This window comes from Prunus dulcis, chromosome 6, assembly GCF_902201215.1.
Source record: "Prunus dulcis chromosome 6, ALMONDv2, whole genome shotgun sequence".
Classification (NCBI taxonomy): domain Eukaryota; kingdom Viridiplantae; phylum Streptophyta; class Magnoliopsida; order Rosales; family Rosaceae; genus Prunus; species Prunus dulcis.
The window spans coordinates 24424472-24451991 of NC_047655.1; the positions used below are offsets into that span (position 1 = coordinate 24424472).

Here is a 27520-nt window from a genome sequence, read left to right on the forward strand (position 1 = left end):
ACAAAATGCAAGTCAAAATGGATATATTATTATTCAACCATTATAGTGAAATTCAGGTAACCATGCCTGTTTTGCTTCAATTTTCCAAGTCAAGAAACCCGAAATGTTTCTTTACAGACTGCTTGAATTTGGGTACTATTTTTTTCAATTCCGCCCATCTAAGGACTTAAAAATAAGAAAAAATAAGAGCTACAATGGTTGTGTATCCAATCATATCATATGAGAATCAAATAATTATAAGGGTCCACACGCCTAGCAAATATATTTTTGGTGGATCCAGGCGGTACCGCAAGTCCACTGAATTCTTGAAGTTTGGCCAATCGATCGACTTGCACTAATTGACGTGCGTGGATCTGTGAAGTTGGGGGAATGGGCCTCCACTAACCTACAAATTAGTGTTTTTCTTTCCAAGCTTTGACAGCAACAGCGGTGGTTGAATTGGGACACTTGTACTTGGAAGTGGTGGAAGATTATTCTCTTCTCATGGTCTACGGTCCAAATTCCAAACCAAACTCAATTTTTATATACCAAAAAGAAAACAGAACATTTATATTGGCAAAAAGCCATGCATGATGCATGCCCCATGTCAGCAAAGTCTATGACACGAGAAAAAAATAATAGGGATAACATTATTTTGCTATTTTCAATCAATCACATTACGCGATTCAATGGCCGAACTAGGAATTCTATCAAGAATGGCTAACTTTAAATAGCTTTATAATTACATTAAACTTAAGTTTTTATAAGAAAATATATTTAAGAATTCATTATAATGATTATATTTTAATATCACAAATTTAATATCTTAGCAAGTATAACCCAAATTCTAACAACCTAAAAATAATGAAAGAGTATCAAAAGTTGATTTTAGATAGAATGAGAAAATCAAATAAAATCTATGGCACACACATATAAATGACCTATGAAGACATGCAAACAAATATGGATCATATTCATGTTTATTATAAACAATTTACATTTGTGAGAAGGGTCAACAGTAAATATAACTATAAAACAACTTTGATAACATAGACAAATATAAGGTTTTCAAAATGTTGAGAAGGGTCAAGTGACCCTTGTGGGCTTTGATTGACTCCAACATAGACGTGCGTGATTGGTTGAGGATAGCAAAATAGTGTTATCATAATGACATGCAAATTCTTCTCCTACGACAGCATACAGATTTTGGTGCGAGTCATATGGGAGACACAGGACAGGACCCTTGTGAGGTTCTGCCATGTTTGGTATTTGTTTGCTTGGTAATTTAAGGAACAATGTTTTTTCTCAAATCTGTCATGAGCTTTATCTGGGTAATTTTACTTCATGTTGAAGCCACTGATTGAACAAAGCAACAACAAACTCCACATAAAGAGTTCTGTTAAAGTTCCCATTAATTCGATATTGGCACACATAACTAATTTCACAAAAAGGGATCGGCCAACTTCCATTTGGAAAGCATTCAAGAACTTGACAACGCCTCATGGATTATTATCAACCATAAATATTATTTATTCACGTATGTATTTTATTCCACTCTCTCATGATGCAGCACCAGTATTTTATTCTCACCAAAACGAGCAAAACACTCACAAATATGGTAGGAGGAAAAACAAATTACAACTGTGCACTCTTGAAGATGACAAACTGCAGCACTTACAACTTCAACCACTCCAGGCAAGGGCACAAGCCCCAGCAAAACCTGGCGGGATAGTAGTCCTTTAAGTACACCTCCCTGCTAAACCCAATGATGTAGAAGCTGAACAACCGGCTACGATGAGCCATGGTGACACGCGTCACCGGCACAACGGAGATGGTGTGCCTCTCACTTATCACCCTTGCAGTGCGAGGTACAGGAGCTCTGTCTGCAATGACTTCGGAAGAGAACTGATTAAGAAAGAAAGAGTCGGCAAAAAAGGCTGGAGTGCATTGATATGCCTGGGTGTTGCACAGCTGGACTCCTTTGGCTCTGTGGAAAACCTCATCTGGAACAGATGCTGCTCCGCTTGTTGCACTCACCTTTCTAGTTGAAAGTGTCTTCCTGCGATGGAATTTATAGTTTTACTTCATAATGAATTTTCGTGCAGGATGATGTTACATAAGCAGAAAAAAGAGAACATTTCCATGTGACAACCAGAAACCATTTCCAAATACATGTCATAGAAATTTCTGAAATGATACGGAATATTTCCATATATAGACAATAATATGGAAATTTATTATCACAAACGACTGTGCATACCATCTAACAAGGCCAACATTGCGTGTCAAAAGAGAACCACTCCCTTGGCATGTCAAACATTTAATTAGACCGCGAGATCCACAAGTTGCACAGGGGATCTTTCCCTTGCCATTGCAACTCCCACATCTGCATAGACAATATCCACACCAGTTAATACAGTATTTCAGTAATTGGCATCCTGTTTCAACAATTACAAGTTATTCTGCTTCCATTATTTACATAGACTAAAAGTCTAAAATATCTAATGCTGAATAAAGGACGAAATTTAAAAGGTTATATTGGATGGCCCTCATATTACAGGCAGAAGCCAGATTAGAACACAATTTTATTTATAATTAGATGAGGCAGACATAAGCATCTCACATGGAGTCAGATCCATCTTTATGAGCAATTAAACCCCTTCCATGACAAGCAGAACACTGAGTCATCAGATTTTCTTTGTAGAATCCAGGTTCTTGATTTGCATTGCATGTAGGACACACAGAATCTCCTCGTCCTGCACAACCTGCAAATCTTTTCGAGCATTTTGTTAGATCACAAAAAAAAAAAAAAACTTTAAATAGAGCTATGGGAACGATTTTGTCCCTAGATGATACCCAAAAAATTATCAAAGAAGAAATAGAACATAAAGAGGTACTTACAAGAGAATATATAAGAGAATTATACAAATACAAATTGGAACATTTATTAAGTCAAAAGTTCAACCTCATTGACCATGACTCCATAGTTCCAGAATCTTTACCTGAGCATTTTTCAATGGACTCAGAATGAGGAATTATCTCCCGTGATTCTTTATAAGGTATAAACAAAACAGGAAACTGAGACTTTAAATCCAATTCCCAGATTCCAAGTTCTGGTCCCTTATCCTTTCCATCAATTTTGCCACCAAGGTTTGGCTCTGTTTCTCTGATGGTTTCCCTTTCTTCAATGAAAGTATCTAGTGTTCCCACATAAACGTTGCAATCTTCCACTTTTTGAATTTTCCAGGTCCGTGCGGGACGACTTCCCCAACAGCATCTATGGCCAACATGATCAATGAGCAACTCTCGTATCTCTACTTCATCCAGTATTTGCCTATACATAAATATTTTGTTTAGAAAGAAAATTCAGAAGGGAACGCAGTTTCTATCACACTACAATGTTAGACTTGAGAAAATTGCCACAAGAAGTTTCCAGAGACTAGTAAAATGGTTAATATAAACATTTACGCAAGTATATAAGAAGAAAAAAAGGTTAGTTACAAAATGAAGAAAAAGAAAAAGAAAAATCTTCTGAGCACGAGGGAAGAGGTTAGGGTTTAGAAAAATGACAAGGGGAAACCTGCCTGAAAAAGAGGGAGAGCTCAGAGATCCCCCCGAACTCAAGACCTACCACTTTCCCACCCTACCCCATGTCACTTGAGCTAAAACTCATGCCCCTGAACCTCAGCATCATTATCAGGCATTTCCAAGTTTTTCATTTTTAAAGAAACAAAAAAGCAATATAGAAAAAATGAATTAAAAGTCCTTATAATCTGTGACCCATTCCACAAGCCAATTCAAGACATGATCCCTTAGTAATACAAAACATATTGAAATGAACGAAGTTATCTAGTTCAGTAGAACTTCTCACTTAGGAGTTTGGAGTTTGACTTTCCCTAGTACTTTATGAGCCTAAAACATACCTATGGAGTTCATTTGTGGTGCCACCAAAACCTCCTCCATATCCACCTTGATATGCGACAGCTTGCTCTGCAAAAAGGGATCACAATTTGTATCCATCAAAATACATCTGATGACAATAATTGGCAGACAGCAAAGATCATTGGTTTAAAAGTCCATTGTTTTAAGTTGTAACCCTCTTTTGCCCGATGAGAGTACCAAATCAGAACGGGAAAAATCGATTAATCCAACATTTTATGTAATCAACTTAGCCATATTGTCCTAGAGGAATCAGCTGAGTGGAAGCTTTCCTGGTCTCAATCTCAAAACAATTCCAAAGCTAAAAAGCATAGACCTTAAGTTCGTTTTTCACTCATTCTTAGCGGCCAAACAGCAGATAAAAAAAAGTGTTTAATTTTGGAAGAAATCTCACTAAAATAAAAAAATTGATAGCTACCTATTAATCAAAACGCAAAACCCAGGTTGCAAAAAGCATAATTGGGATATAAACACAAAAAGTACCAGTAGGATCAGGCTCCGGCGAACTAACCAAAGCGGCATGGATAGAAGGTGGGTAGTGATCAGAATCAGCAGCCGCTGACCTTATCTCTTCAACGCTGACTTCAGTTCCGGCCAACGAAGCCGTCGGAATCACAGAGCCAGCTCTTCCCACGTACTGGTACGAGCTCCACTTCTCACTCCCCTTCTCTCCCAATTCACTTCTTTGCTCTTCACTCAATGGCCCCCGACACAAAAACAAAAAAGAACCCATCAATAAAAATGAAATATAAACTCAAGTTTCAAATCTATCCAATTGAAGAGCATTGCAATTGGGAAGTAGAATTTACCAGAAAGCAGAGTCTCCTCCATTGTTCTTCAATGCGGTGATGAAGAAAAGAGCTGGAGACCGATCGACTGAATAATAGTGTGGTGTGGGCGATTTTTGCTTCGCCAGTAAGGAAATGAAATCGAGTCAAACAAAACTATCTCATTGAATTGAAGGGTTGGTTTGCGGTGCGGCAGACAAATTGGGTCTACAGTACATAGAGGGAAAGGACGAACCGCTAAAGGTTTTATAATTGGGCCTGGGCCTAAGCCCAATAGGCCCAAAAATAACATTGGCCGAGTACACTAATTGAACATTGCACTCGCTCACACCATAGACCTCCTCTCTCCGTATATAAACCTCTCCGTCTTCGGCTAGGGTTTCCGTCTCCTTAAAACACCAGCAGTCAGCACCAGAGGCACATAGCTCATTCGAAAATGGTGAAGGGCCGCCAAGGAGAGCGCATCAGGTCCTCAAAATCTTCAACTTCCATATTGTTAGTTTCTTCAACTAGTTTAAGAAAATCTAAATTTCCTTCATTTTTCTGACTTTTTATTGTTTCGCAGACTCTATGTGCGAGGAACTGTTCTTGGATACAAGAGGTACTGAAACGATGTTCATAAATTTCTTATCTGGGCTTGAAGCTAAGGGTGTTTGGATTTTTACAGGTCCAAGTCGAATCAGTACCCCAGCGCGTCGCTGATTCAGATCGAGAATGTGAACACTAAGGAAGAGGTGGCCTGGTACGCTGGTAAGCGCTTGGCGTACATATACAAGGCCAAGGTGAAGAAGAACGGCAGCCACTACCGTTGCATTTGGGGCAAGGTCTCTAGGCCTCATGGTAACAGTGGCGTCGTTCGCGCCAAGTTCAAGTCCAATCTTCCCCCCAAGTCCATGGTAAAGTTTTTACTTTATGAAAGCTTGAATCTTCTGTTTTGCTTAGATTGATGTGATTATTTGGAATTCAATTTGTTGATTGATCTGTTTTTGCTAATTGAACAGGGAGCTAGAGTCAGGGTTTTCATGTATCCCAGCAACATTTGAGGTACCACTATTTTTTTCCTTTTATGGTTTTGAGTGTTTTGTTTGAGAATTTAGTTGGTGTTTGAACAAATGAAATGATCAGTTTTGGTGCATTGCGATTTCAATTATTATGGTCCATATTCTATTGCGTTGTTGCTTCCAACAAATTTCCTGAGTAGATTTTTCTGTGTAGAAGAGCTTAATATAACAATCACCCACTGCTCAACTAGATATGGATGTTGTTTTTCTATAAAACAAATACCCATTGAACAAAGATTACGAATGAAAGCAGCATTGCCCTTTCTTCCTTTACTTGTTTTCGCAATTATGCGATTTATTTGGTTATTTTATGCAAATGGGTGGATTCTCCTTAAGGACTGATAGTTTTGTGAGATTGGGTTTCATAATTTTGAGAGTAAACTAATTGCCTTTGGTACTTGCACTTTGCCGTTTCTTGTAGTCACAATATTTTCGTTTGTTTTGCAGGTATGTGGCTAATGTAGATGATGGAATGGATTGGAGGTGAAGCATTTGAAGTTTTGGTTTTACTCTATTTAGAATCGTGTTTAGACTTTCAAAATGTTATTGTACTGAGGAACGTGAGACATTTATTAAGATGCTTGTTGCTAGCCTTGAATATGCACCTTGTTAAACTCGTTTTATGTTTATTTCCATTCCAGCGTCAATTATCCGCACTTTTTTTTGGGTGAGACAGTTATCGCATGTTATTTAGGCGTGTATTACCTTTAGAAAAGAACACCAAAATGTACAAGGCTTATGTTGTCAAAAGTACAATGTTATGTTCTAGGAGCCTTGACTCATAAAGCAAGACACATCTGTTTTGTCGCAATGCGGTAAAACTGCAACCTCCGGTAGTGGTAATGGTCAGTTTCTGAGCCAAGCTGACCACTGTTGAACAGTAATCGGTTGGAAGACATTGGTGCGGTTATTGGACCGAAAACAGCGCTAATGAGAAGTGCTGAGTTTGGTGGGGAGTTCTGTATTTATTCCTTTGCCGTGGTAGAGATGATGAATGGTTGAGAGCCTTTCTAGGCCTTTAGATGTTGTGGAACTATGAAAATGTAAAATGCAGTTTCGGCAACTTGAGTAGAGAACTATAGTCGTAGTTCTTGAATGAATGAGGCTCATTCTCGTATCTCCTTTGTGGCATGTTATACGATATCAACTATGCCTTCCAAATCAATCCTGCTTAAACTTTCATTTGTGTTAACAAATGCATAGAAAGTAATCAATCCTGCTTAAACTTTCATTTGTGTTAACAAATGTATAGAAAGTCGGGAATTGAAATGATTCTAATGTTCTTTCATTTGTGTTAACAAATGCATAGAAATTCGGGAATTAGAATGATTCTAATGTTCTTGTGTTAAACATGGAAAATCAAGGATGGGAATAATTTCAAATACCTGTTTCAGATAAAGTAAATATGAAAAGTCGAGGATGAGAATAATTTCAAATACCCCTTGCAGAAAAAGTAAACATGCCATTAAATTTCAATGTGTCACGTAGATCGACTATGTTCTCCATTGAAGGATGGAGGACAATGAAGAGAAAAGAAGGTGGGGTGGTTGGTTTCTCAGTGCTCATATCCACCACAGCCACAATGCTCATCACTGCCTCTACCAACTCAAGTCCTGTACGCATCCACATTGATTTACTTCTCGTGCGCCACATGCTTTTCTTTCTAGCTCTTTGCAATCATGACTTCATGAGCTCTCCTGGCCTACCAAAGCAATAAAAACAAATTCAGCTGAAGAAATTGCTCAACATTTTCACACTCTCCCCACTCACTTTCAGAAACATGCCGACGGTTTGCATATATATAAAGCGGTGCGTTTCAGTAATAGCGCCAACAGAAGTAGTAGTTCCCAAATCTTGCTGCTCTCAAAGTCTTTCATCTCATCCACTTCTGTTTATGGCTTTCCTTTCAATGACCCCGCATGACACGAAGAATCTTCGTCTTCGTAAAAGCACCGGAAAGTCTCTCCTTAAATAAATCTGTTATTGGATTTTGGTTTTACTGACTTTCTCACTGTCAAAGTTGAAGTTGTCTCATTCATCTAGGTAAGTTTAAACATCTACTTTTCTTCTTCTTCTTCTTCTTCTTCTTCTTCTTCTTCTAGAGTTTAAATTTTGAGTGAAGGAAAGAATGAATTGAAAGAAGCATTTCCCACTTCTCAGTTTACAGGAAAAGGCTAGCTAAGGAGGAGATGTTTTCTCTTCAGCATACCACACTGTTGTTGAGAGTTTTCCTGTTGGTGTTGATACTAGAAAATGTTAAGGGGTCTTCCTCATCAGCTTCCAATTATTTGATTGGCCTTGGAAGCTATGACATAACAGGTCCTGCTGCTGATGTTAATATGATGGGTTATGCAAATGCTGAGCAGACTGCATCTGGGATTCACTTCAGGCTCAGAGCTCGTACATTTATTGTAGCAGAACAGCAGGGCAACCGTGTAGTTTTCGTGAACCTTGATGCTTGCATGGCCTCCCAAATTGTAACAATTAAACTTCTTGAGAGATTGAAAGTGAGGTACAGAACCCTCCTGGTACTAGACGTTTCTTATTTCTTTAAAAAGTTCGATTTTTTACTCATTGAGATTTAAAAGTTTGGTTTTTTTCTTATTGAGATTTTGCTCCTTGTTTTTTTTTTTTGGGTGTGTGTGTGAAAGGTATGGGGAGCTTTATACAGAGAAGAATGTGGCAATTAGTGGGATTCACACTCATGCTGGGCCTGGGGGCTACCTTCAATATGTTGTATATATTGTTACATCTCTTGGATTTGTAAGACAGTCATTTGATGTTCTTGTTGATGGCATTGAGAAAAGCATAATCCAAGCCCATGAAAACCTTCGTCCAGGGTCAGTTTTTGTGAACAAAGGTAAGAAAACTGACTCATAATTACTGTATTCTTGTAACTTGTTTACCCATTATATCCTTGAATGACCATTTGTAATTTTGCTTGATCTTCTCCAAAGCCGAATTTTGGAATATAGAGTGAACCCTTCTTATATAAGTAGATGAATATTGAGTAGCTTCCCTAATTGAAGCTATTTTAATCTGTCCTCATGGTTTCATAGGAGAGCTCTTAAATGCTGGTGTGAACCGTAGTCCAAGTGCTTATCTCAGCAATCCTGCAGAAGAGCGGAGCAAATATAAGTTTGATGTTGATAAAGAAATGACTCTCATAAAATTTGAAGATAAGGAGTGGGGCGCTGTCGGTAGCTTTAACTGGTTTGCAACTCATGGAACTTCCATGAGTCGTACAAACTCATTGATAAGTGGGGATAACAAAGGAGCTGCCGCTAGATTCATGGAGGACTGGTTTGAACGGCATGGTGTTGTGAGAGGTTTTGATGGTCTATCTTCCAATAGATCAGGTACTGGCAGAGTCCCCAGAAGAGTCTCAAGCCTAGTTCCTAAAGATAATGGAAATGGTAATTGAAATCTTTTTGTCCATGATTTAATGTAGACTGTGCCTCAAGCCTCTTCCCTTCTAATAACATATAGTACATTTGGAACAGGAAATGAGTTGATGAAACTTGCCGCCTCCTTTCAGTCTTCTCAAGGACGAATCGTGACAAGGCTTTCAAGTGTTGCAAGACGGGTTAGGAATGCCTTAATGAAAGCTGAAAGGCCTCAATTTGTATCTGCATTCTGTCAATCTAATTGTGGTGATGTAAGCCCAAATGTTCTTGGTGCCTTTTGCATAGACACTGGACTTCCATGTGATTTCAATCACAGTACCTGCAATGGTAAAAATGAATTGTGCTATGGCCGAGGACCAGGGTACATGTTTCTACAATCTCTTTAGGATTTCATACAATGGTCAAATATATGATACAAACATTTTTTCTTTTTCATTTTTCGGCTGAAACTAAACCCCTTTTTCTTCATTTGGCAGTTACCCTGATGAATTTGAGAGCACTCGCATAATAGGAGAAAGGCAATTCAGAAAAGCTGTCGAACTGTTTGACAAAGCAACTGAGAAGCTGAAGGGGAAGGTTGGATTCCAACATGCATACATAGATTTTTCAAGCCTTGAGGTCTCACTTCCTAAAGTTGGAGGGCCTAATGAGGTGGTGAAAACTTGCCCAGCTGCCATGGGCTTTGCCTTTGCTGCAGGAACCACTGATGGGCCTGGAGCTTTTGATTTCAAGCAGGGAGATGACAAGGTAAGAAATTTCTGGAGCATGTTTGACCCTTCTTCATATAAAAACCTTAATTGGTTAAATAACTCAAGTGATGATTCTCTTCTTGTGTGCTTCTCTAGGGAAATGCCTTCTGGAGATTGGTAAGGGACTTTCTGAAAGCACCGGACCAAGAGCAGGTCAATTGCCAGCATCCAAAGCCTATTCTACTTGATACTGGGGAAATGAAGGAACCATATGACTGGGCAGTAAGTTTGTATTTTGGCTTTCAATTTTTATATCAAAATACCCTATGAGTAAAAGTGGTTGTGGAAGAACTGGACACGTTGAATGCTCCATGGGACATCCCATTGAGGTCTGCATGTAAATTATTCCTTCTGAAGAATTATAAAACAGTGCAACACAGCATATTTATCACTCGGCTTACTTACAACATCAAAGACAATGCAACTGTCGGATGTAATATCTGCAGATAATTTGATATTCATTTGTAGGGTGTAATATCTGCAGAATTTGTCTGCATCTTTAGTTTTCTTTTAATTTTGATGTGGTTGAATTATTTCTGCAGCCATCAATACTACCAGTTCAAATTTTGCGAATTGGCCAACTTGTCATTCTCTCTGTACCTGGAGGTGAAAGCAAACCTATTATATTCTACTGACGCCCTTAACTTTGTTATTCCCACTGCACTGAATGCTCGAGAGGATTTTCCTATATTCTGAGCAAGAATTGGCCTAAAGAAGTTTCATATCATCTTTTTCTGTTGGTGGACTTTATCTTTATTCACAGCAAGTGAGGATGTATTTCTAATAATATTGGTTATTTTCTTTCAGAATTTACAACTATGGCTGGAAGGCGGCTCCGTGATGCTGTTAAGAGGGTCCTTACCTCTGGAGGTAGGAAAGAATTTGACAACAATGTCCATGTAGTCATTGCCGGGCTAACAAATACATATTCACAGTATGTTACCACCTTTGAAGAGTACAAAGTGCAGAGATATGAGGTTCGAGTCACTCATCCTTCATCTTCCATTGTCTTTCTTACTAGAGTCTTTCATATCACCTGGTATTAAATTGTCCGTTAAGCTGCATTATGTAAGTCCTCCAGACTTGGGAATTTTTGTAATTCTAATTCTCTTTCACATTTCAGGGAGCGTCCACTCTTTATGGACCGCACACACTTGAAGCTTACATTCAAGAGTTCAAGAAACTAGCAACAGCTCTCATCAATGGCCAAACTGTCGAACCAGGCCCACCGCCCCCCGACCTCCTTGACAAGCAAATCAGCCTACTAACACCCGTTGTTCTGGACACAACCTCTCTTGGTGTTAAATTTGGGGATATTAAAACTGATGTCCCTCCAAATTCCACCTTCAAGAGGGGTGACGTTGTTACAGCCACCTTCTGGTCTGCTTGCCCAAGGAATGACCTCCTGACTGAAGGCACATTTGCACTGGTTGAGATTCTGCAGGACCGGAAGACATGGGTTCCAGCCTATGATGATGATGATTTTTGCTTGAAGTTTAAGTGGTCAAGGCCTGAAAAACTCAGTCCTCAGAGTCATGCAACTATAGAATGGAGGATTCCAAAAACCACAGTTTCAGGTGTGTACAGGATAAGCCATTTTGGTGCATCAAAGGCGCTGTTTGGGTCGATTCGCCATTTCACAGGTTCCTCTAGTGCTTTTGTAGTGGCATAGGCAGGTAGACATGCTGCATGTAGACCGGATAGCCATGTTTTATGGGGAGCGCTAAACGACACTCCTCACGAGGCTTAATTGTACTGCTGCACAAGAGTGCAGCACAATACAGCATGAGGTAGTGCTAATAGCGCTCCCCTATATCTAATTTTGTTTTCATTCAACAGATTGAGTTACCACTTTACAGCTCCTAGAACCAAAGTTGAGAAATTTATCCTCAAGAGTAACTATTACCATTAGACAGTAGTTAATGGACAAATGTAGTCATTATCTTGGTACCTTGTTGCGTTTCTGGTTTCTTCAGTTTGAAGCCTCCTGTCTTGTTTTTAGGAGATTGATGGATATATTCTCATATTTTATTCTCCTTTTTGACTTCGGCTGGAAAAACCAATTCAAATAGTTGGCAAACCCAATTTGGCAAGTCCTAATGCAAGTCTAAGGTATGCATTTGTAGCCGAATATAAAACCAAATGAAAAAAGTCCAAATCTAAAACCAAACCAAAGTTTGCCGTCTTAACGTTGTCTTTGAGGAATCCGAGGCCGGCAATCCACATCTTAATCTCAATTAGAAGTTAATTACAATGCAATTAATACTATTCTCTGCCTCTTTCACTGTCTTCTTTGTTGAAAGGTCCTCCAGACAAGGTCGTTTAAACGCTGCGCCTTTTAGTCCAATTCCACCATTTTCAACAAATTCAAGCTGACAACAACCTGAAAAAAAAACATCCTGCCGCATAAAGAACACGCCCCAACATCAACCGTCCGATGAAAGATACAACAAAATCATGTCCCACATTATGTGGGCCCCGCTAAACCATGAAACTGGCATGATCCGTTTACCGTTACGACATTAACTATCTTTCCTCTGTTTCCCAAAGCTCGCGCCTTTGATTGAACCCTTCTCCTTCTGCAAATTCAATCCATTTTCAATTCTCTCTATCTCTCTGTAATTCCGACAACCTATGACTCAACAACCCACGACTGCGCCGATCCCATGGACGACGATCGGCATGGTCGTCGCATGGTACGGCTCCAACATCGGCGTTCTTCTCCTCAACAAGTACTTGCTCACAAACTACGGCTTCAAGTACCCGATTTTCCTCACCCTCTGCCACATGACAGCCTGTACGCTGTTCAGCTACATCGCCATAGCTCTGATGAAGGTGGTTCCTCTGCAGACCGTGAAGTCCAAGGTACAGTTTGCGAAGATCTCGGGGCTCAGTGTCGTTTTCTGCTTCTCCGTCGTTTGTGGGAACGTGTCGTTGAGGTACCTTCCTGTGTCGTTTAATCAGGCCATTGGCGCCACCACTCCCTTCTTTACCGCCGTTTTTGCGTTTTTTATCATCAAGAAGAGGGAGGCCTGGCTTACTTACACCACCCTCATTCCTGTTGTTACAGGTGTCATCATTGCTAGTGGGGTAATCTAATTTCTTCTCTTATTTTATTCATCTGTGCTTTTTAAAAAAGAAATAGGTAATGAAAAATCTCGTCTTGTTAACTGCATATGTTATCACACTGTTAATCTAATTATTGATTATGCAAAAATCCTTTAATATTTACAATGTAACAATATAACATGTTAAACTATCTGTAAAATTAACTGTGTCATTTACATCATCATGTAGAATGCGAATGTACCTTTTAATTTTTCGTTGTGTATAAACCTTGTACTAATTAACATGTAATCAGATAAAGTTGCAAACTTGCAATTGGATTTTGTTTGGAGATTGAAATCGTGAATGCCCTATTGAGATCCTCTGTTTCACATATACTTTTATTTGGTTGCAGGGTGAACCAAGCTTCCATCTTTTTGGGTTTATTATGTGTGTTACAGCTACAGCTGCAAGGGCATTCAAGTCAGTACATCAGGAAATTTTGCTTTCCTCTGAAGGGTAACAGTTTTCTCCTTGTTCCTTCTTGCATCACAATTTTATTATAATTTGTCTTTGCACAATTCCAAACTTTTTTTTTTCTTTTCCAGGGAAAGGCTGAACTCCATGAACTTGCTGCTGTACATGGCGCCAATCGCTGTAACGTGCTTGCTTCCTGCAACCCTGATTATGGAGGAAAATGTGGTTGGGATCACAATAGACCTTGCTAGAAAAGACGTCAAACTTATTTGGTACCTCTTCTTCAATTCTTCTCTGGCATATTTCGTCAACTTGACCAATTTCCTCGTCACCAAACACACCAGCGCTTTGACCCTCCAGGTGCTGGGGAATGCCAAAGGGGCAGTTGCTGTGGTTGTCTCGATTCTGATGTTTAAAAATCCGGTGTCGTTAATGGGGATGGTGGGCTATGCTCTCACTGTTCTTGGAGTTATTTTGTACAGTGAAGCCAAGAAGAGGTATAGTTGAGATGCTCTTCAAGCTTCTCAAAAACTATATGCATGTCTTGAGCACATTTTTGGGGCCAAATACCCTTCGTTGTGTTTTTACTATTATCTGGGAACTGAAAAACGAAAAGTTCCCGAGAAAAAAGTGACCCCATAGAAGCTCACCAGCAGATAGCAGCCTAGCAGTAGGAAAATTGTATACACAACCCATTGGTTTTCCACTCATTTTGGAACAGAGTTTGGTTTTCTTTTGTGAGCAAAGTGCAACCAATCATTGTTATGTTACTTCAGATGAATCGGTTATATATGATTTAAGGATTAGTGTTACAATGAATAAGTGGTACGATTAATGGAAACAAAAGATGCATCTAAATATTTTTTGTCCTAAATACAATTGAAGGAATAGAAACTCTTTGACAGTCAAGTTAGACATGAACTTCTTAATGTAAGAAAGACTTAATGCGGATCAGGAATGAAAGGTAGGAGATTCGAGAGAGAACAAATCACATATACTTGCGCCGAGTGAGATCCACTCCTTATTTGTGAGAAAGATTTCTTTTATCAATGTTTGTATACACTTATGGAGCGTCTCTTTCATCATATCACGTGATGAGAGAGATAGACACATAGTTGTATATAACTGGTTACACTTAAGATTTCTCATTATATAGTTGTTTGGATAGTAATACGTCAATCCCTAATGGTACTTAGGACTGTTAGGAAGTTGAGATGCGACCATGTGGATTCTCGAGATTCTCGAAGGTCGTCATTATCGCCGGTTGCAACTTGAGCCGCTACAGTGGTTGTTAGACTCAAGTGGATGTTACAGGGCTCCCTCCTCCTCCACCCAGCCCAAGTTGCTTCCCACATTGGGCTGAAGTGTTAGCTGTTTGCGACGGGCCTATGAGCTCTGACCAAATTGGGCTATTGATCTGATTCATGCAAACATGTTCCGAGTGAAGTCCATTTTCCTCTATTGACCTGATTCATGCAATCATCGTCAACAATAACAATGTGATGGATTTGTTGGTTTTTTTTATATCTATTGAACATTGATTTGGCTCATTCTCAAATCAAATCACAAACTGAGAGATAGGCAAAACTAACTTAACAAAAATCACGAAAATAAAAAAACAAAAAAACTCGGCATACATGAAAAATAATTGTGATTTGTTTGCAATGAGAAGTTCGTTACATATAAAAAGCCAAATATTTTTTTTTTGTATTTTGAAATGTGATTTCTTATAATTGTATGCAAAAGAGGGCTATTTATTTGTTTAACTTTTTGAACAAATGGATGACCCTGCCTGACTTATATATGCCTGATGACTGCAATTGGTAGCAGCATCGAATATGATATGTAAAAAGAGTGTCGTCGAATCTGCCAAACGCAACCCATACCTTAAGACACAAGGAAACGTCCAATTCATTTCATTTGGCACTGCCTCCAAACAAAGATGAAAAGATTTCCTGCAAACAGTTTCTGATGCGTAATGCAACTACCTACCAACCTATTTCGATTCTTCCATCTTTCTTACATCACCCCCACCTGACATCAACCACCCAATTGGCCACCCAAGTGGTCCATTTGGACTCCATTAATATACTTTTCGTATACCTTTTAATTCTCTTTTTCAAGGGATTCATAACCTATGATTAATAGCAGTTACTTACCTTATCTTTTAAGTAAATTTAGGTTTTAGTCATAATTTTTTTTTTCACTTTTAGAAAAAATCAAAGTTTTTTTTAATAAAAAACATAAAAACCTCTCAACTTTCAAATTAAAGACAGTAAAAATAAAGGATTCCTTAGGAAATCCAAAATTAAATAAGGGCAATTTTGTCTATTTTGACTTCTTTTAAAAAATTTCTCTCTTCTTTGGATTTTTCCAAAATCCCCCATTAAGAGGACCCCTGATGAATTAGAAAAATAACTTAGGCTCTGAATAAATATATTTATTTAGCATGTAGGGAGACTTTAATGCAACTTCAATTCAATAGTGTCATTATATGTATAATAACTTTTTCACTTGTCATTGTTTACATGTATAATAACTTTAATAATTTTTTCACTTGTCATTGTTTTATTAGTCCGATAACAAAATAATGTTATTTAATTACCATATTTTCTTCTGCAAATTCATTTGCATTTGGCATCTGCCCCAATTGAAACAGGCCACATCACCAACTTCTAAACTTGCGGCTGCGCAATTACCCATATGCCCATAATCCTCAGACGTGGCAGGGTTTTATTGGTTGAAGGACGGTGGGTGCTGTAAATTTCCGAATAAGCATCCACAGAGATACCAAAAGTGAAAAGGTGGGGAAAGCGAAAGTGAAAATTAATAATAGGTGAGGCATGACATGGAGATAGAAACTGACGAGAGAGAGCTTAGCTCTTAGAAGGCAAAGCCCAATTGCAAAACCTCCGGTTGTGATTTGCTTTTCCCGGGAATCCCGTTTAACGAAAACCCATTTAGGCAATTTGGGTCCTTTTCCCTTTCTTCCAATTCATGTATTAAAACCCTAATAATCTCTGCTCTCGTTCGGCCTCGTGTTGGTTTTGTCAGCTCAGTCAGTCATGGTGGCCGATAGCAAGTCCAAATCTGACATTTCGTTCGCCGGAACTTTTGTCAGCAGCGCTTTCTCCGCTTGTTTTGCAGAGGTGATCAATCAATCTAACCCTGATCAGTGATCACGCTCTTGTTTATGCGAAATTGAATCGTTTTAGATTTTGTATTTGGATCTAGTGCACTGTTTTTGATCTCATAGTCAACCAAGAGCCAAAACCCAAGTGTTAGCTAGTGATCAATTTTGTCTCTGATATATCAGCTATGTCAAGCTTGTGAATTTCTATGTGGGTTCCTGGTTGTGCCCAAAAATTTTGCATGAAGAAAGAAGAAGCTATTTTGCTTTGTACTGCGTTGAGAAATAACATTTTTGCTATGCGGTTTAATTTTCTGTGTAATGAAACCCAATGCCGCCCTTGAATCTTAGTTTAGCTTGTTGTGATCAGAAAATCCTGTATGGACACACCACACGCACAATTCAGTGTAAGCAGACAATTGATTGTGCTATGTTCCAACTGTTTGCTTAGAAGGGCCTGGAAATTTTAAAGCGCTTTTTATTAACTTGATGCAGATTTGTACTATTCCATTGGACACTGCTAAAGTTAGGCTTCAGCTCCAAAAGAAAGCTGTTGCAGGTGATGTAGTGGCCTTACCTAAATACAGGGGTATGCTGGGTACAGTTGCTACCATAGCCAGGGAAGAAGGTCTATCGGCACTCTGGAAGGGAATTGTACCTGGATTACATCGTCAATGCCTATATGGAGGTTTGAGAATTGGGTTGTATGATCCTGTACGTCTCGAGTTTGTTTTTTCGTTTGATTCTTATAAAGCAAACTTGTTGTGTAATATTTTTTTTTTATTGTATGTGATATCTGTGTTCTCTAATGTCTAAAACTAGTATATCAATTGTGTGCTTTACAGATTAAGACCTTATATTGTGGGGGCAGTGACTTCGTCGGAGATGTTCCTTTGACAAAGAAGATACTTGCTGCCTTAACTACTGGTAAGCATGGTTGTGGATGCTTTTAAATTTACATATGATTTCTGATGGTTTTGTGATAGAATGAAATAAGGCTTTTGCGCTATATTTGTATTATTCTCTCTAGTACAAGTGGTGTCTCATCTTTTACTTGTCTGGAAGTTGGATTTTATTTCTTTCCTTTCTTAGATGGAAAGATAGGCAGTATGATTTACACTTCTGGTGTTTCTTTTGCTGTTTGGTTTATTGTAGGTGCTCTAGCAATCACAGTGGCTAATCCAACTGATCTCGTGAAAGTTAGACTTCAAGCTGAAGGAAAACTACCCCCTGGTGCACCAAGGCGCTATTCTGGAGCACTGAATGCCTATTCCACCATTGTGAGACAGGTTGAGCATCTATCCTGGAAACTTAAAAAAAAAAAGAAAAAAAAAAAAAGGCTCTATTTTGGGGTTGGAATTGAATTATATTTTTCTGACTTTCTTAAAATCTAAAATATTAGGAAGGAGTTGGGGCTCTCTGGACTGGGATTGGACCCAACATTGCACGTAATTCCATCATTAATGCTGCCGAACTAGCGAGTTATGATCAAGTGAAGGAGGTAAGCTCGTCACTAACAATCTTCTTTCTTCTTTTGATGCAGAACTCTTGTCACTATTTTTTAATCTGTATGTATTTCCATGCAGACACTTCTGAAACTTCCAGGGTTCTCCGATAATGTTGTCACTCATCTTCTTTCTGGTCTAGGGGCAGGTTTCTTTGCTGTCTGTATTGGCTCACCAGTTGATGTGGTAATCTATCTACATTCACATCCGAAATCTTTCTGATTGGTCTCTATTAAGTATTCCTGATATCTAGTGCATACTATGTCTGCTTACATGTTCTGGCTGCAAGAGAATTAATGATCTTACCAGCATGTGTATTAGCAGAAAGGCAACCGTCATATTTGTTAATACTGATGTAGCATGCACTCAGTTAATACTTTTACCATTTCTTTTGATGTTCTCATCCTGTACTTTTATATAATTTGAAACTCTTCTCCAAGCTTTGATCATTAAAAGATCTACACTAGTCTTGTGTCTAAAGAATGTGCATATATTATTGATTGGTCGATTTAGGTCCACTTCAGCGAAGCATGGAATCATTTATATGGTTGCCTATTTGCATGTATTGGTTTAGCTGCATTTATTCTATTTGGATCATACAACATCAGATTTAATTTACTTTTCTTCATCTTTTCTCAGGTTAAGTCAAGAATGATGGGAGATTCTGCTTACAAAAGCACAATTGATTGTTTCCTCAAAACTTTGAAGAATGATGTATGAATAATTTCTTCCAGCACCTTTTCGCATATTCTTAACTTCCTACCATAGCATTGCTTTAATAAGTTAAGAAATTATGGAATCAAGTATTTATGTATCCTTATGAGTGAGATGTAGGAATTAAAGTTGTTGAGCATTCCATTTTTTTTTTTTTCAAACAAGTTATGCAGTTGATTATCTATAGGATTTAAACAAGTTATTGATAACATTCAATGTTTTACAGGGACCTTTGGCCTTTTACAAGGGCTTCATCCCAAATTTTGGACGGCTAGGATCGTGGAATGTCATCATGTTTCTAACCCTTGAGCAGGTACATTTTGCATCACATTCCCTTTTCTATTCTCCACCCTTCCATCTCTTTGGTCTGAGAACCCTTTCAACTTATCTGTGGAGCTGTCCTTTTCTTTTAAAACCTCGTCTTAACTAGCCTGAATTGCTTTCTCATCTGTTCAATTTCATGGCAGGCTAAGAAGTTTGTGAAAAGTATAGAGTCATCATAAGTTCAAGGTGATGAAGTCAAGCCAACAATGTGGATTTTGCAGGGTAGTAGCATCTACAGCAAATGATAATTGTTTTAGAGAATAATAAGGCCCTAGACAAAACATTTTAATCGCATTTTTTGCTAACTGAGGAGAAGATTCCTCTCACGGAAAACTGTCAACTTGAAACTCGGAAGTTTTACAAATAATTATCATGGTTTTCCGGATTACATATCTTTCCTCTGTCATCATATTGATAATTTTTCTATTATTAAGATTTGCATTGTAATAAAGCACTGATTGCTTTCTTTGCCACACGGGCCAAATATAACATGAGCGGATTGATAATACCTCGTGGCTATATATTGATCACACAGTAGAGCTATTCATTTTGATAGATATGGATTGGAATTTGGATGTTTGCAGACAAATACTTATCGATTTTTCTCTTCTCCGGTTAAGGTGTCAATTAAACAAAACGAACAGTAAAGCATTTAGGATGACGTACTCTCATTCAAAATAAAAAATAAAAAATAAAAAATGGGTTCGATAGACCGTAAGTGGGCCACACCATCCCTCAGGCCCAGCCATGTACACGGCCGTATTCTACTGCCCATTAATTGTAACCCGACCCGACCCAGTAACCAGATCCCATTCCCTTCTTCTTCAGTTGTTCTTCTCCTCCGAGTTGGAGCACTTAGGCACCCGCCAACACTCAAGAGAATTGCAGAGAGGCGGTGAAAAAGGATTGCCAAACCCACCCAAACAAACTGTCCTCAACCCTCAACTCTTCTTTTTCCTTCTTCAAATTTTCTTCAGTCTCCCTCCCGCGTCCCCTTTGTTCCTCTTCTCCTGCCGCTTCATTTTCTTCTTCTCCGCTGATTTAATCTCAATCAGGCTCAGGCATATCTTAATTTCCTCTTCTTTTCTTTGTTTTCTTATTGTATTTGGTTCAGTATCTAATTCATTTCAATTTCTATTGGATTTTATTAGGGCTTGCGGTGATATCTGATAACCGCGCCTTTGAGACTTGAGCTGCTCGAGGCCTGCGATCGCCGACGAGCTTGTGAGAAGGCTTACGGGTAAGTAGATTTGTTTCTCACCATTTTCGAAAAGAAATTTCGTTTTTTTTCGGAGATACATGCAGTATTCATTGGGCACATGTGGCGTTGGAATTTGAACCCAATGCCAACGTCTAACCCTATAATTGTCCCCAAATGTGGATTTCATGGAACCAAACAGAGTTTCATGCTACAACTTTCAATGTGCTTAGCTATTGTTCTGCATGATACAGAATTTCAAAGCAATATATGAAATTTTCACATGTTGGTATGTTTTGTTGCTGTTTGATATCAATGTATCACAAGTTCCGTAGCTAATGTCATAAATGTGAGAAATAATAACATAAATATGAAACCAAATTCTAGTCAATCTAGTTTCAAGTTTCAAGTCTGGCTAAATGCATCCTTGTTTATGCAATCACTTGCCAACTGTGTGTTTATATGGATGTTTAAATAATCCATCATTAGTAAGTATCGTTTTCAATTCATGTACAGGAGAAGATATTCAGTCTCATAATTGCATTTTTCAGTCAGACGATATAAGCCTGCCATATTGGGTCGCAAACATTATACATCCAAGAAAGAGGGTGACAGTTGGGTGAAAGATGCTTCAGATCCGGCTTAAGAGTGTTGCACCCCCAGAGGGTGCTGCAGGGGTAAAACCCTTGCCAGCGGAGACTGTGACAGTTGCATGCCCTGACCACCTTGTCCTTGCTGATCTTCCTGTCGCAAAGGGCATTGGTGCGTCAACCATTGCTTCAATTGTCAAGACTGTAGGTCGCAGGTCCCGTCGCCAGCTTGGAGAACGGGTTCACTTTTGTGTTCGCTGTGATTACCCAATTGCTATCTATGGACGCCTGGTATGGACCAACTAAATTTGTCTTTCCACAGTTGCTAGCTGCTTTCAAATTTCTTTTTCTTTCAAAGTTTTCCTTCCGCATGATTAGGTTTCCATGTGGTCTTTGTGTTATTTTCTTCTCTTTAGCTTCATATATTTTTTCTTTAGATGCTCTGGAAGTGAATGCTAGAAGATAAGTCTTGAATTGCATGATATGGATCTCTTGTATATTAACTAGCTTGGGTTCTTGCAGAGCCCTTGTGAGCATGCCTTTTGTCTGGATTGTGCTAGGAGTGACTCGATCTGCTATCTGTAAGATTTCTGAACTTTACATAGTCATACTAGAGCATGAATCTGTTCCCTGCAAACTTGTTCCTTTTCTGTCTGCAAACTTGTTCCTTTTCTGTCTGCAAACTTGTTGGGCTTGTAGTATTGTAGACTTTTGGATAATCTCCAACAACCCTTTTGACTGTGCTCATCCAAGGGACTTCAGTTGTGGGGAAATGCATTAAAGGGTTGGATTTGCTTCAATAAATTATACATTTCAACAGTTGTGTCAAATTAAACCATTAAATGCATTGTCCCAATTTAAGTACCTTAAGAGCACTTCAACTATTGTTTCTATGTAATTTGAGGTTTGCTACTCGCAGCTGAGTTCACTTCATTTTGAATTTGATGAAATATTCACTTGAGAGTTAACAATACACAAATGAGGAGTTGAAAGAGATCCATGGTTACAGGATCAAGTCTTAGTATAAGTAAAATATTTGGCTAGGAACAAAAGACCAGTTTATACACCTGCTGCAAGATAATTGCTCCAAATGTTGAGACGTGTCAATGCGAATGGATTTCAAATCTAGAGTTTCTTTCCATTTCTTACTGGATGACTTCACGTCCAATTATAATAGCACGCGGCCAGTAATTGTGCTTAATGTTATTGTTAATTATTATTTGTGGAAATTGTATTTTATTGACAAAGAGCTATTAGAATTAACTGATGAATGATAACATCTAATTTTAATGATTTATTGAGCAGTTGTGATGAACGCATCCAAAAGATCCAGACGATCAAGTTGATGGAGGGAATCTTTATTTGCGCAGCCCCTCACTGTCTGAAATCTTTCCTGAAGAGGAGTGAATTTGAATCTCATATCCACGAGAACCATGCTTACCTTCTTCAGCCAAATGCGGACAAAATGGATGGAAATGAATCAGAAGCTCGGAGTATCAAACAAGGTACAGTATCGGAATCCACTGGCCGTGCTCCACCAAGGCCAGTCTTTTCTCCTGGTTCAAATTCCCAGCTCCATGACCGTGAGGACAAAGCTCGTCTTCAACAGCCTAGAGAACAGTCGCTTCCAAGGCCAGTCATGCAGCCCAACCCAGCCCCAGCTTTTGGGCAACTTCAGAATAACCCAGCAGATCTCAGTCGTCCCCCAGGCTTTGACAGGCCTAGTCCCCACAATCTCTTCCATCAACAAAGCTATGATTCAGTGGGTAATACAATGCAGGAATCTGGCCAGTTTTCAGATAAGCAGCAGACTCCCTTTTCTGAATACCCACCCATGCATTCCATTCAGGCCCCCAATTATGCAGTTCCCATTAATTCGAATCAAGTGCGGATGCCCTCCCTTCCATTTGCCTATCCTTTTCCCGTTGATGGATCTCAACCATTTTATAATGCTCCCTATGAGATTGCACGGCAGGATTCAGCACCAGATGTTGGACAAGAACAGGGGTCGTTATTGGGTTTTCCCCCTGGTTCAGCGGGGAACATGAATTTTGCTGCTAGTTATCCACAGTCTTGGAATGCAGGGCAGGCTGGTGTTCCTTTTGAAGCTGCACAAGGGGGTCAAGGAACTGCAGATGGTTTCTCTAACTCCTCAGAGTCTCAAGGACAAGTTGCATTTTATCAAGGAGAATACGGACGGAATCCAGGGGGTATGCCTTTCAATCCTCAGCATATGACCAACAAAGCAATGGAAGCAGTGCAGGGTGGAAATTCTATGGATCCAAGAGATGGCAAAGGTATATTAGCATCACAGCCCATGCCCCTTCCTCCGCCACCTCCACCCCCACCTCACATGTCACAGCTCAATCGTCAGTTTTATCAAGGTGATACCGGTCGAGATGGACAGGGGTAGGACTGGCAACATGAGAACCCCGTGATGACTATGGTGGTGGCCAAGTCTAGAAAACATTTCATCTTTTTAATTTCCCCCCTTTTTTTCCCCTGTGGAACTCGTTACTGTTATTATTTGGTCCAAAGCTCTCTGAGTATTTGTTTCCCTCCCTGGATCAGGTTTTGCTTTATAGATAATTGTCAATATCACTCCCAGAAATCAGAATGATATCCGGCTGATTTTATCAAGTTACAGTTCTGAGAAGTCACCAACTACAGATAAACAATTGGGCTTTTTTTATTTTACCCATGTTTGGGCAATAATTTGTCATGACTCAGATTTAATGAGGATTGGTAACACCAATCATGGAGATAACCCTTCATAATTAGGATTCTTAGTAGACCAATCAGGGATATGAACCTTATCTAATGAGGAGTTTTAGTGGATTAAAACATGTAAAGAAAGGGTAAGTTAGGTCAAGATCAAGACCAATATGTAAAGAAAGGAGTTTTAGTTTGAATAGTGCTTCAAGCTAGGTCAAGACCAATATATAAAGAAAGGCCTATGCGCATAGAAAAATTGCCCCTGGCTATGATAACAGTACTGAGGAGGAAGGGTAAGTTACCGGCGGCATCTGCAAGTTGTGAAGATCAAGCAACTTGTTCTGAAAATGTGACAGACGACAGATTTAGTAATCTTCCGGATGACGTTGCTCATATCATTCTTTCCTTCCTCACTTTCAAAGACGCCGCTCGAGTGGGTGCCGCCTCGAAAAGATGCAGACAATTTTATCTATCAGTTCCGCTGGTGGATTTTGATGCAATTTGGCGGGGAATAAAAAGAACCCACCAGAATAAGTTGAGGATGATGAATTCTGTGGATAGATACTTGTTCTACCGTGGCGATAATAGGATCCAGCGCTTCTGCATTTCTTGGAGTTTCGTTTCGAGCGAAACAGAAAACGAGTATTGTGATGATCATTCTCGAGTGATCACGTGGATTCACAAGGCAGTAAGGTGTAATGTTGAAGAGCTTGATGTTCGCATATGTGGTCTGGCCAATACGTTTTCGTTGCCATCTTGTGTCTTTCTTTCTCAATCTTTGCGCTCTCTATCGGTGAATTTGAACACGCAGATTTTGGAAACGCCGTCTCTATCCTTTTCCAGTAATATCCTATACTTGGAACTGATAAATCTTAAAATAGCAGACGAGAGGTTGTTCAAATGGATCTCATGTTGCTGCAAATGCATTAAGAAGTTACAGATTCTTAATATCGCAGGGGTGAGAAATATCAGCATTGAAAGTTCGTCTTTGGAACACTTTCGTGCTTGGATTAGTCGTGACCTGTTGCATCTTAATATATCTGGTGAGAAGCTGGAAACTATAGATATGTTTTTATGGTTTGAAGAAAGCTATCCAGCAACAAGCAGCCCTTCATTGAAGATTTTTGCTCCAAATCTTAAAAATTTGAAGTGGAAAGGCACTGTGGGGAATAGCCCAAATCTGGGAGAATTCACTAGTTTGGAAAAAGTTAAGCTTGTTCTAGCTCCTCAGGTTCTTGACTTTGACAATGTATATGAGGTTCTTTATAGTATATGCTGCGCAAAAGTTCTTATTCTAAGCGAGGAGACCATTCTGGTAAAACATACTCTCCTCTACCTTTCAGAACTTTTGGTTATTAACATATATAGGTTATTTTCCTCTTTCTAACTAAGATTTTTATTTTTCTTGAAAAACTTGCAGGGGTGTTTCAAGGAAGGTTCCATGGCAGCACCAATATTTGATAATCTTTGTAACTTGAATATACACTGTACGAGATTGGATGATTACCTGGTTCCAATAGTTGTCTCTCTTCTAAGAGGAATGCCTAATTTGAATACTTTGTACATAAAGGCTAGATCATGGATGTTGGATGGCAAGACGGTAAGTGAAGTCTACGTTGATCTCCCTCTCATGCACACACATACTTTTCTTGTGGTAATTTGGCAAGTTATTTATTAATTAATTTGCTTGTATATGTTTATTGTCTTCTGTATATTTTCAGTCAAGTGGCTTTGGTATGGAATACTGGAAACTGCAAAACCTCGCTTTCCTTCATCAGCTTAACGAAGTAACCATAGAGTATTCCGACGACGGGTCTAATGAAATCCAGTTTGCAAGGTATATCCTCGAGAATGCTCAAAATTTGAAGAAAATGGTCATCCTTCTTCATTATGAAAAAAAGCCATCAAAAGTCATAGCAGAGATGGTGAGTAGGAGCAAGATGATTTCCACTGCCACAATTATCATTCGGAGTAGATAGAAGAATCTTTGATATTTTCAGAAAACTTTATGTGTATCCTTAATAGTTTGCACCAGTAAAAAATTAAAATGAAGATACATGTAAGGATCGACTCGTGGTATAAAACTCAGGCTTCGATTATTTAACTTCATGGTACTTTGACAGGGCATTTCTACTATATCTTTCAGATAATATCTCCTCCTCGCAATTTGTTTTACTCAAACCTAAATTGTCTTGCAAGGCATACAAATTTAATAATTTGGGGAAGGAAAAAAACAGAGGAAGATATCATTTTGAAAAAAATCAACGGCATTCCGACACTCCTTAACCCAAAATAGAAATTAAAAAAGAAAATTTTAAATTTAATCATGAGAGAAGGAGAAATCAACTTTAGTTTTTTCTTCTCAAGAACCTAGTTTTGAAATCCCAGTTTTAAAAATCATGGAAATTGGGGCATCAAATTCCCAAGTTTCATTTCAATAAAAATAGGCGTCATTTCACAATTTTCATAGTGCAATTTACAAAATTCGATATATAAAAATCCAAACATTGAAATCTTCAATTGCGAGAAATTGAAATGATGGAAATATAAATTCCATTATTTTAGATTTCTATGTAATTTTCAATTATCCAAACAAAGGGTAATAGTCTATGGAATACCACAAGACTTGTTTAGATTATTTAAGAGATTTTATATTTAAACCCTGCACTTCTCTTTGTTCACCCCAATACTTAAATCATTAAGCTGTAAGTTTTATTATTATGTAAAAAGACAAAAAAGTCATCCAACTTAATACTTAACCCTAGTACATCTATACACACATCTGACACACCCCACCACTCCTCATGTTAAGTTTTAGAAAAACACAAACTCCTATTGCCAGATTACTCTTCTTTTTAAAGATATAAAATGTTGAGGAGCCTATCTCTTTAAAATATGTGTGGGAGCTGAAGGAAATGCTTGTTGATTGCTTAGCTGCAATGATCTTATTCTCTTCCATATGTTGATTGCTTGGATGTTGATGGCTTAGTTGTTCTAATTTTTTATTTAAAATTTTATATTTACTTGATATGTTATATGATCAGAAGTAAATAGTAGATGATTATTGTACCTTCGTGTAAGTGAAATTTGTTCTTGCCGAGGTAAGTTGCACCTTCTTGTCTACAATGCAAATAAATATCTCCTCATTTAATTTCTAATTTAGAAATCTTTATTTGGTCTAGGATCTCTTTCCATTGATAGTAAACGATATATGTAATAGTTAGTGAGTCTGTCTGTCTTGCTGCAAGCACAGAGACCTTCAACTTCTTCTCAAAAAATAGGGTCTTCTTCATCTTTTTCCCTACTATTCAGTTTAGATATATGCTTTTTTCTATAGTTTGTAGTAGGAAGATAGTGGGGTGTAAATAGAAAAACTATATATTTAATTTTTTTTCCAACTTGGGGTGTATTTAAGGGTAGTTTGGGAAGATAGTGGGGTTTTCTTAGAAATTGTGAAAATTTAAATTAGAAGTTGAGGTGAACTTCGAATATGGGGTGAACAAAGAGAAGTGTGGGGTTTAAATAGAAAATCTCTTATTTAAAAGTCTTAATTGAATACCACAAGACTTATTTATCCCAAAATAGTCTTTTAAAATCCCAATTGAATACACCCCCTTACTATTTTAGTTTTTTCTTATGAATTTTTACTTTTGTTTTTTTATTTAATTATGTTTGGCCTCGAATTTCAGTTGGGTTTTATATCGAGTTTATTGGTCTTATGAATAATTTCTTGATTTCTTTAAAAAAAAAATGTTGAATAAGGAGAGATGAAAGATCCTAAACGTCGGATTGGTAACATCAATCATGATTGTAACCTTGTTTGATGAGGATTTCTGGTGGACCAATCATGGATAAAACCTTATTTGACGAAGACACCTTATTTAATGAGGACTAAAACA

General features: G+C 38.4%; 7 protein-coding genes across 9 annotated transcripts; 6 read left to right on the forward strand and 1 right to left on the reverse strand.

Moving 5' to 3' along the window:
- Nucleotides 1–1467: 1467 nt before the first annotated feature.
- Nucleotides 1468–4962, reverse strand: LOC117633050 (protein SSUH2 homolog). Its single transcript, XM_034366721.1, has 7 exons — nt 4728–4962; nt 4402–4608; nt 3903–3969; nt 2982–3313; nt 2603–2744; nt 2240–2365; nt 1468–2038 (listed from the first exon to the last, which is right to left on the reverse strand). The coding sequence occupies exons 1-7, from the start codon at nt 4747–4749 to the stop codon at nt 1654–1656; spliced, it is 1281 nt and encodes a 426-aa protein (XP_034222612.1). The 5' UTR covers nt 4750–4962; the 3' UTR covers nt 1468–1653.
- Nucleotides 4963–5050: 88 nt separating this feature from the next.
- Nucleotides 5051–6423, forward strand: LOC117632890 (60S ribosomal protein L35a-1). Its single transcript, XM_034366504.1, has 5 exons — nt 5051–5174; nt 5272–5307; nt 5374–5602; nt 5708–5750; nt 6215–6423. The coding sequence occupies exons 1-4, from the start codon at nt 5143–5145 to the stop codon at nt 5747–5749; spliced, it is 339 nt and encodes a 112-aa protein (XP_034222395.1). The 5' UTR covers nt 5051–5142; the 3' UTR covers nt 5750; nt 6215–6423.
- A 1057-nt stretch (nt 6424–7480) lies between these two features.
- Nucleotides 7481–11927, forward strand: LOC117632887 (neutral ceramidase 2). Its single transcript, XM_034366501.1, has 10 exons — nt 7481–7810; nt 7928–8279; nt 8419–8627; nt 8827–9183; nt 9271–9535; nt 9651–9921; nt 10020–10145; nt 10466–10529; nt 10731–10900; nt 11047–11927. Exons 2-10 carry the CDS (start codon nt 7957–7959, stop codon nt 11593–11595), a joined length of 2334 nt encoding a protein of 777 aa, XP_034222392.1. The 5' UTR covers nt 7481–7810; nt 7928–7956; the 3' UTR covers nt 11596–11927.
- Nucleotides 11928–12336: 409 nt separating this feature from the next.
- On the forward strand, nt 12337–14215 carry LOC117632889 (probable sugar phosphate/phosphate translocator At3g11320). 2 transcript variants are annotated; one of them, XM_034366503.1, is made up of 4 exons: nt 12337–13013; nt 13384–13487; nt 13577–13717; nt 13806–13892. In XM_034366503.1, the coding sequence occupies exons 1-4, from the start codon at nt 12558–12560 to the stop codon at nt 13852–13854; spliced, it is 750 nt and encodes a 249-aa protein (XP_034222394.1). In that variant the 5' UTR covers nt 12337–12557; the 3' UTR covers nt 13855–13892. The 2 variants fall into 2 exon arrangements, with proteins under 2 accessions (XP_034222394.1, XP_034222393.1); XM_034366502.1 differs by having other exon boundaries at nt 13577–14215.
- Nucleotides 14216–16226: 2011 nt separating this feature from the next.
- Nucleotides 16227–19510, forward strand: LOC117632519 (mitochondrial uncoupling protein 1). Its single transcript, XM_034366017.1, has 9 exons — nt 16227–16594; nt 17071–17289; nt 17421–17502; nt 17731–17864; nt 17978–18076; nt 18162–18266; nt 18720–18794; nt 19021–19107; nt 19262–19510. The coding sequence occupies exons 1-9, from the start codon at nt 16511–16513 to the stop codon at nt 19295–19297; spliced, it is 921 nt and encodes a 306-aa protein (XP_034221908.1). The 5' UTR covers nt 16227–16510; the 3' UTR covers nt 19298–19510.
- A 394-nt stretch (nt 19511–19904) lies between these two features.
- LOC117631532 (E3 ubiquitin-protein ligase HAKAI homolog) lies at nt 19905–23552 on the forward strand. 2 transcript variants are annotated; one of them, XM_034364755.1, is made up of 5 exons: nt 19905–20179; nt 20270–20358; nt 20833–21197; nt 21429–21487; nt 22212–23552. In XM_034364755.1, exons 3-5 carry the CDS (start codon nt 20943–20945, stop codon nt 23317–23319), a joined length of 1422 nt encoding a protein of 473 aa, XP_034220646.1. In that variant the 5' UTR covers nt 19905–20179; nt 20270–20358; nt 20833–20942; the 3' UTR covers nt 23320–23552. The 2 variants fall into 2 exon arrangements, with proteins under 2 accessions (XP_034220646.1, XP_034220647.1); XM_034364756.1 differs by lacking the exon at nt 19905–20179 and having other exon boundaries at nt 20268–20358; nt 20868–21197; nt 22212–23526.
- Nucleotides 23553–23674: 122 nt separating this feature from the next.
- LOC117631531 (putative F-box/FBD/LRR-repeat protein At4g03220) lies at nt 23675–25757 on the forward strand. The gene is made up of 3 exons (XM_034364754.1): nt 23675–24936; nt 25042–25221; nt 25343–25757. The coding sequence occupies exons 1-3, from the start codon at nt 23863–23865 to the stop codon at nt 25598–25600; spliced, it is 1512 nt and encodes a 503-aa protein (XP_034220645.1). The 5' UTR covers nt 23675–23862; the 3' UTR covers nt 25601–25757.
- Nucleotides 25758–27520: the final 1763 nt, after the last annotated feature.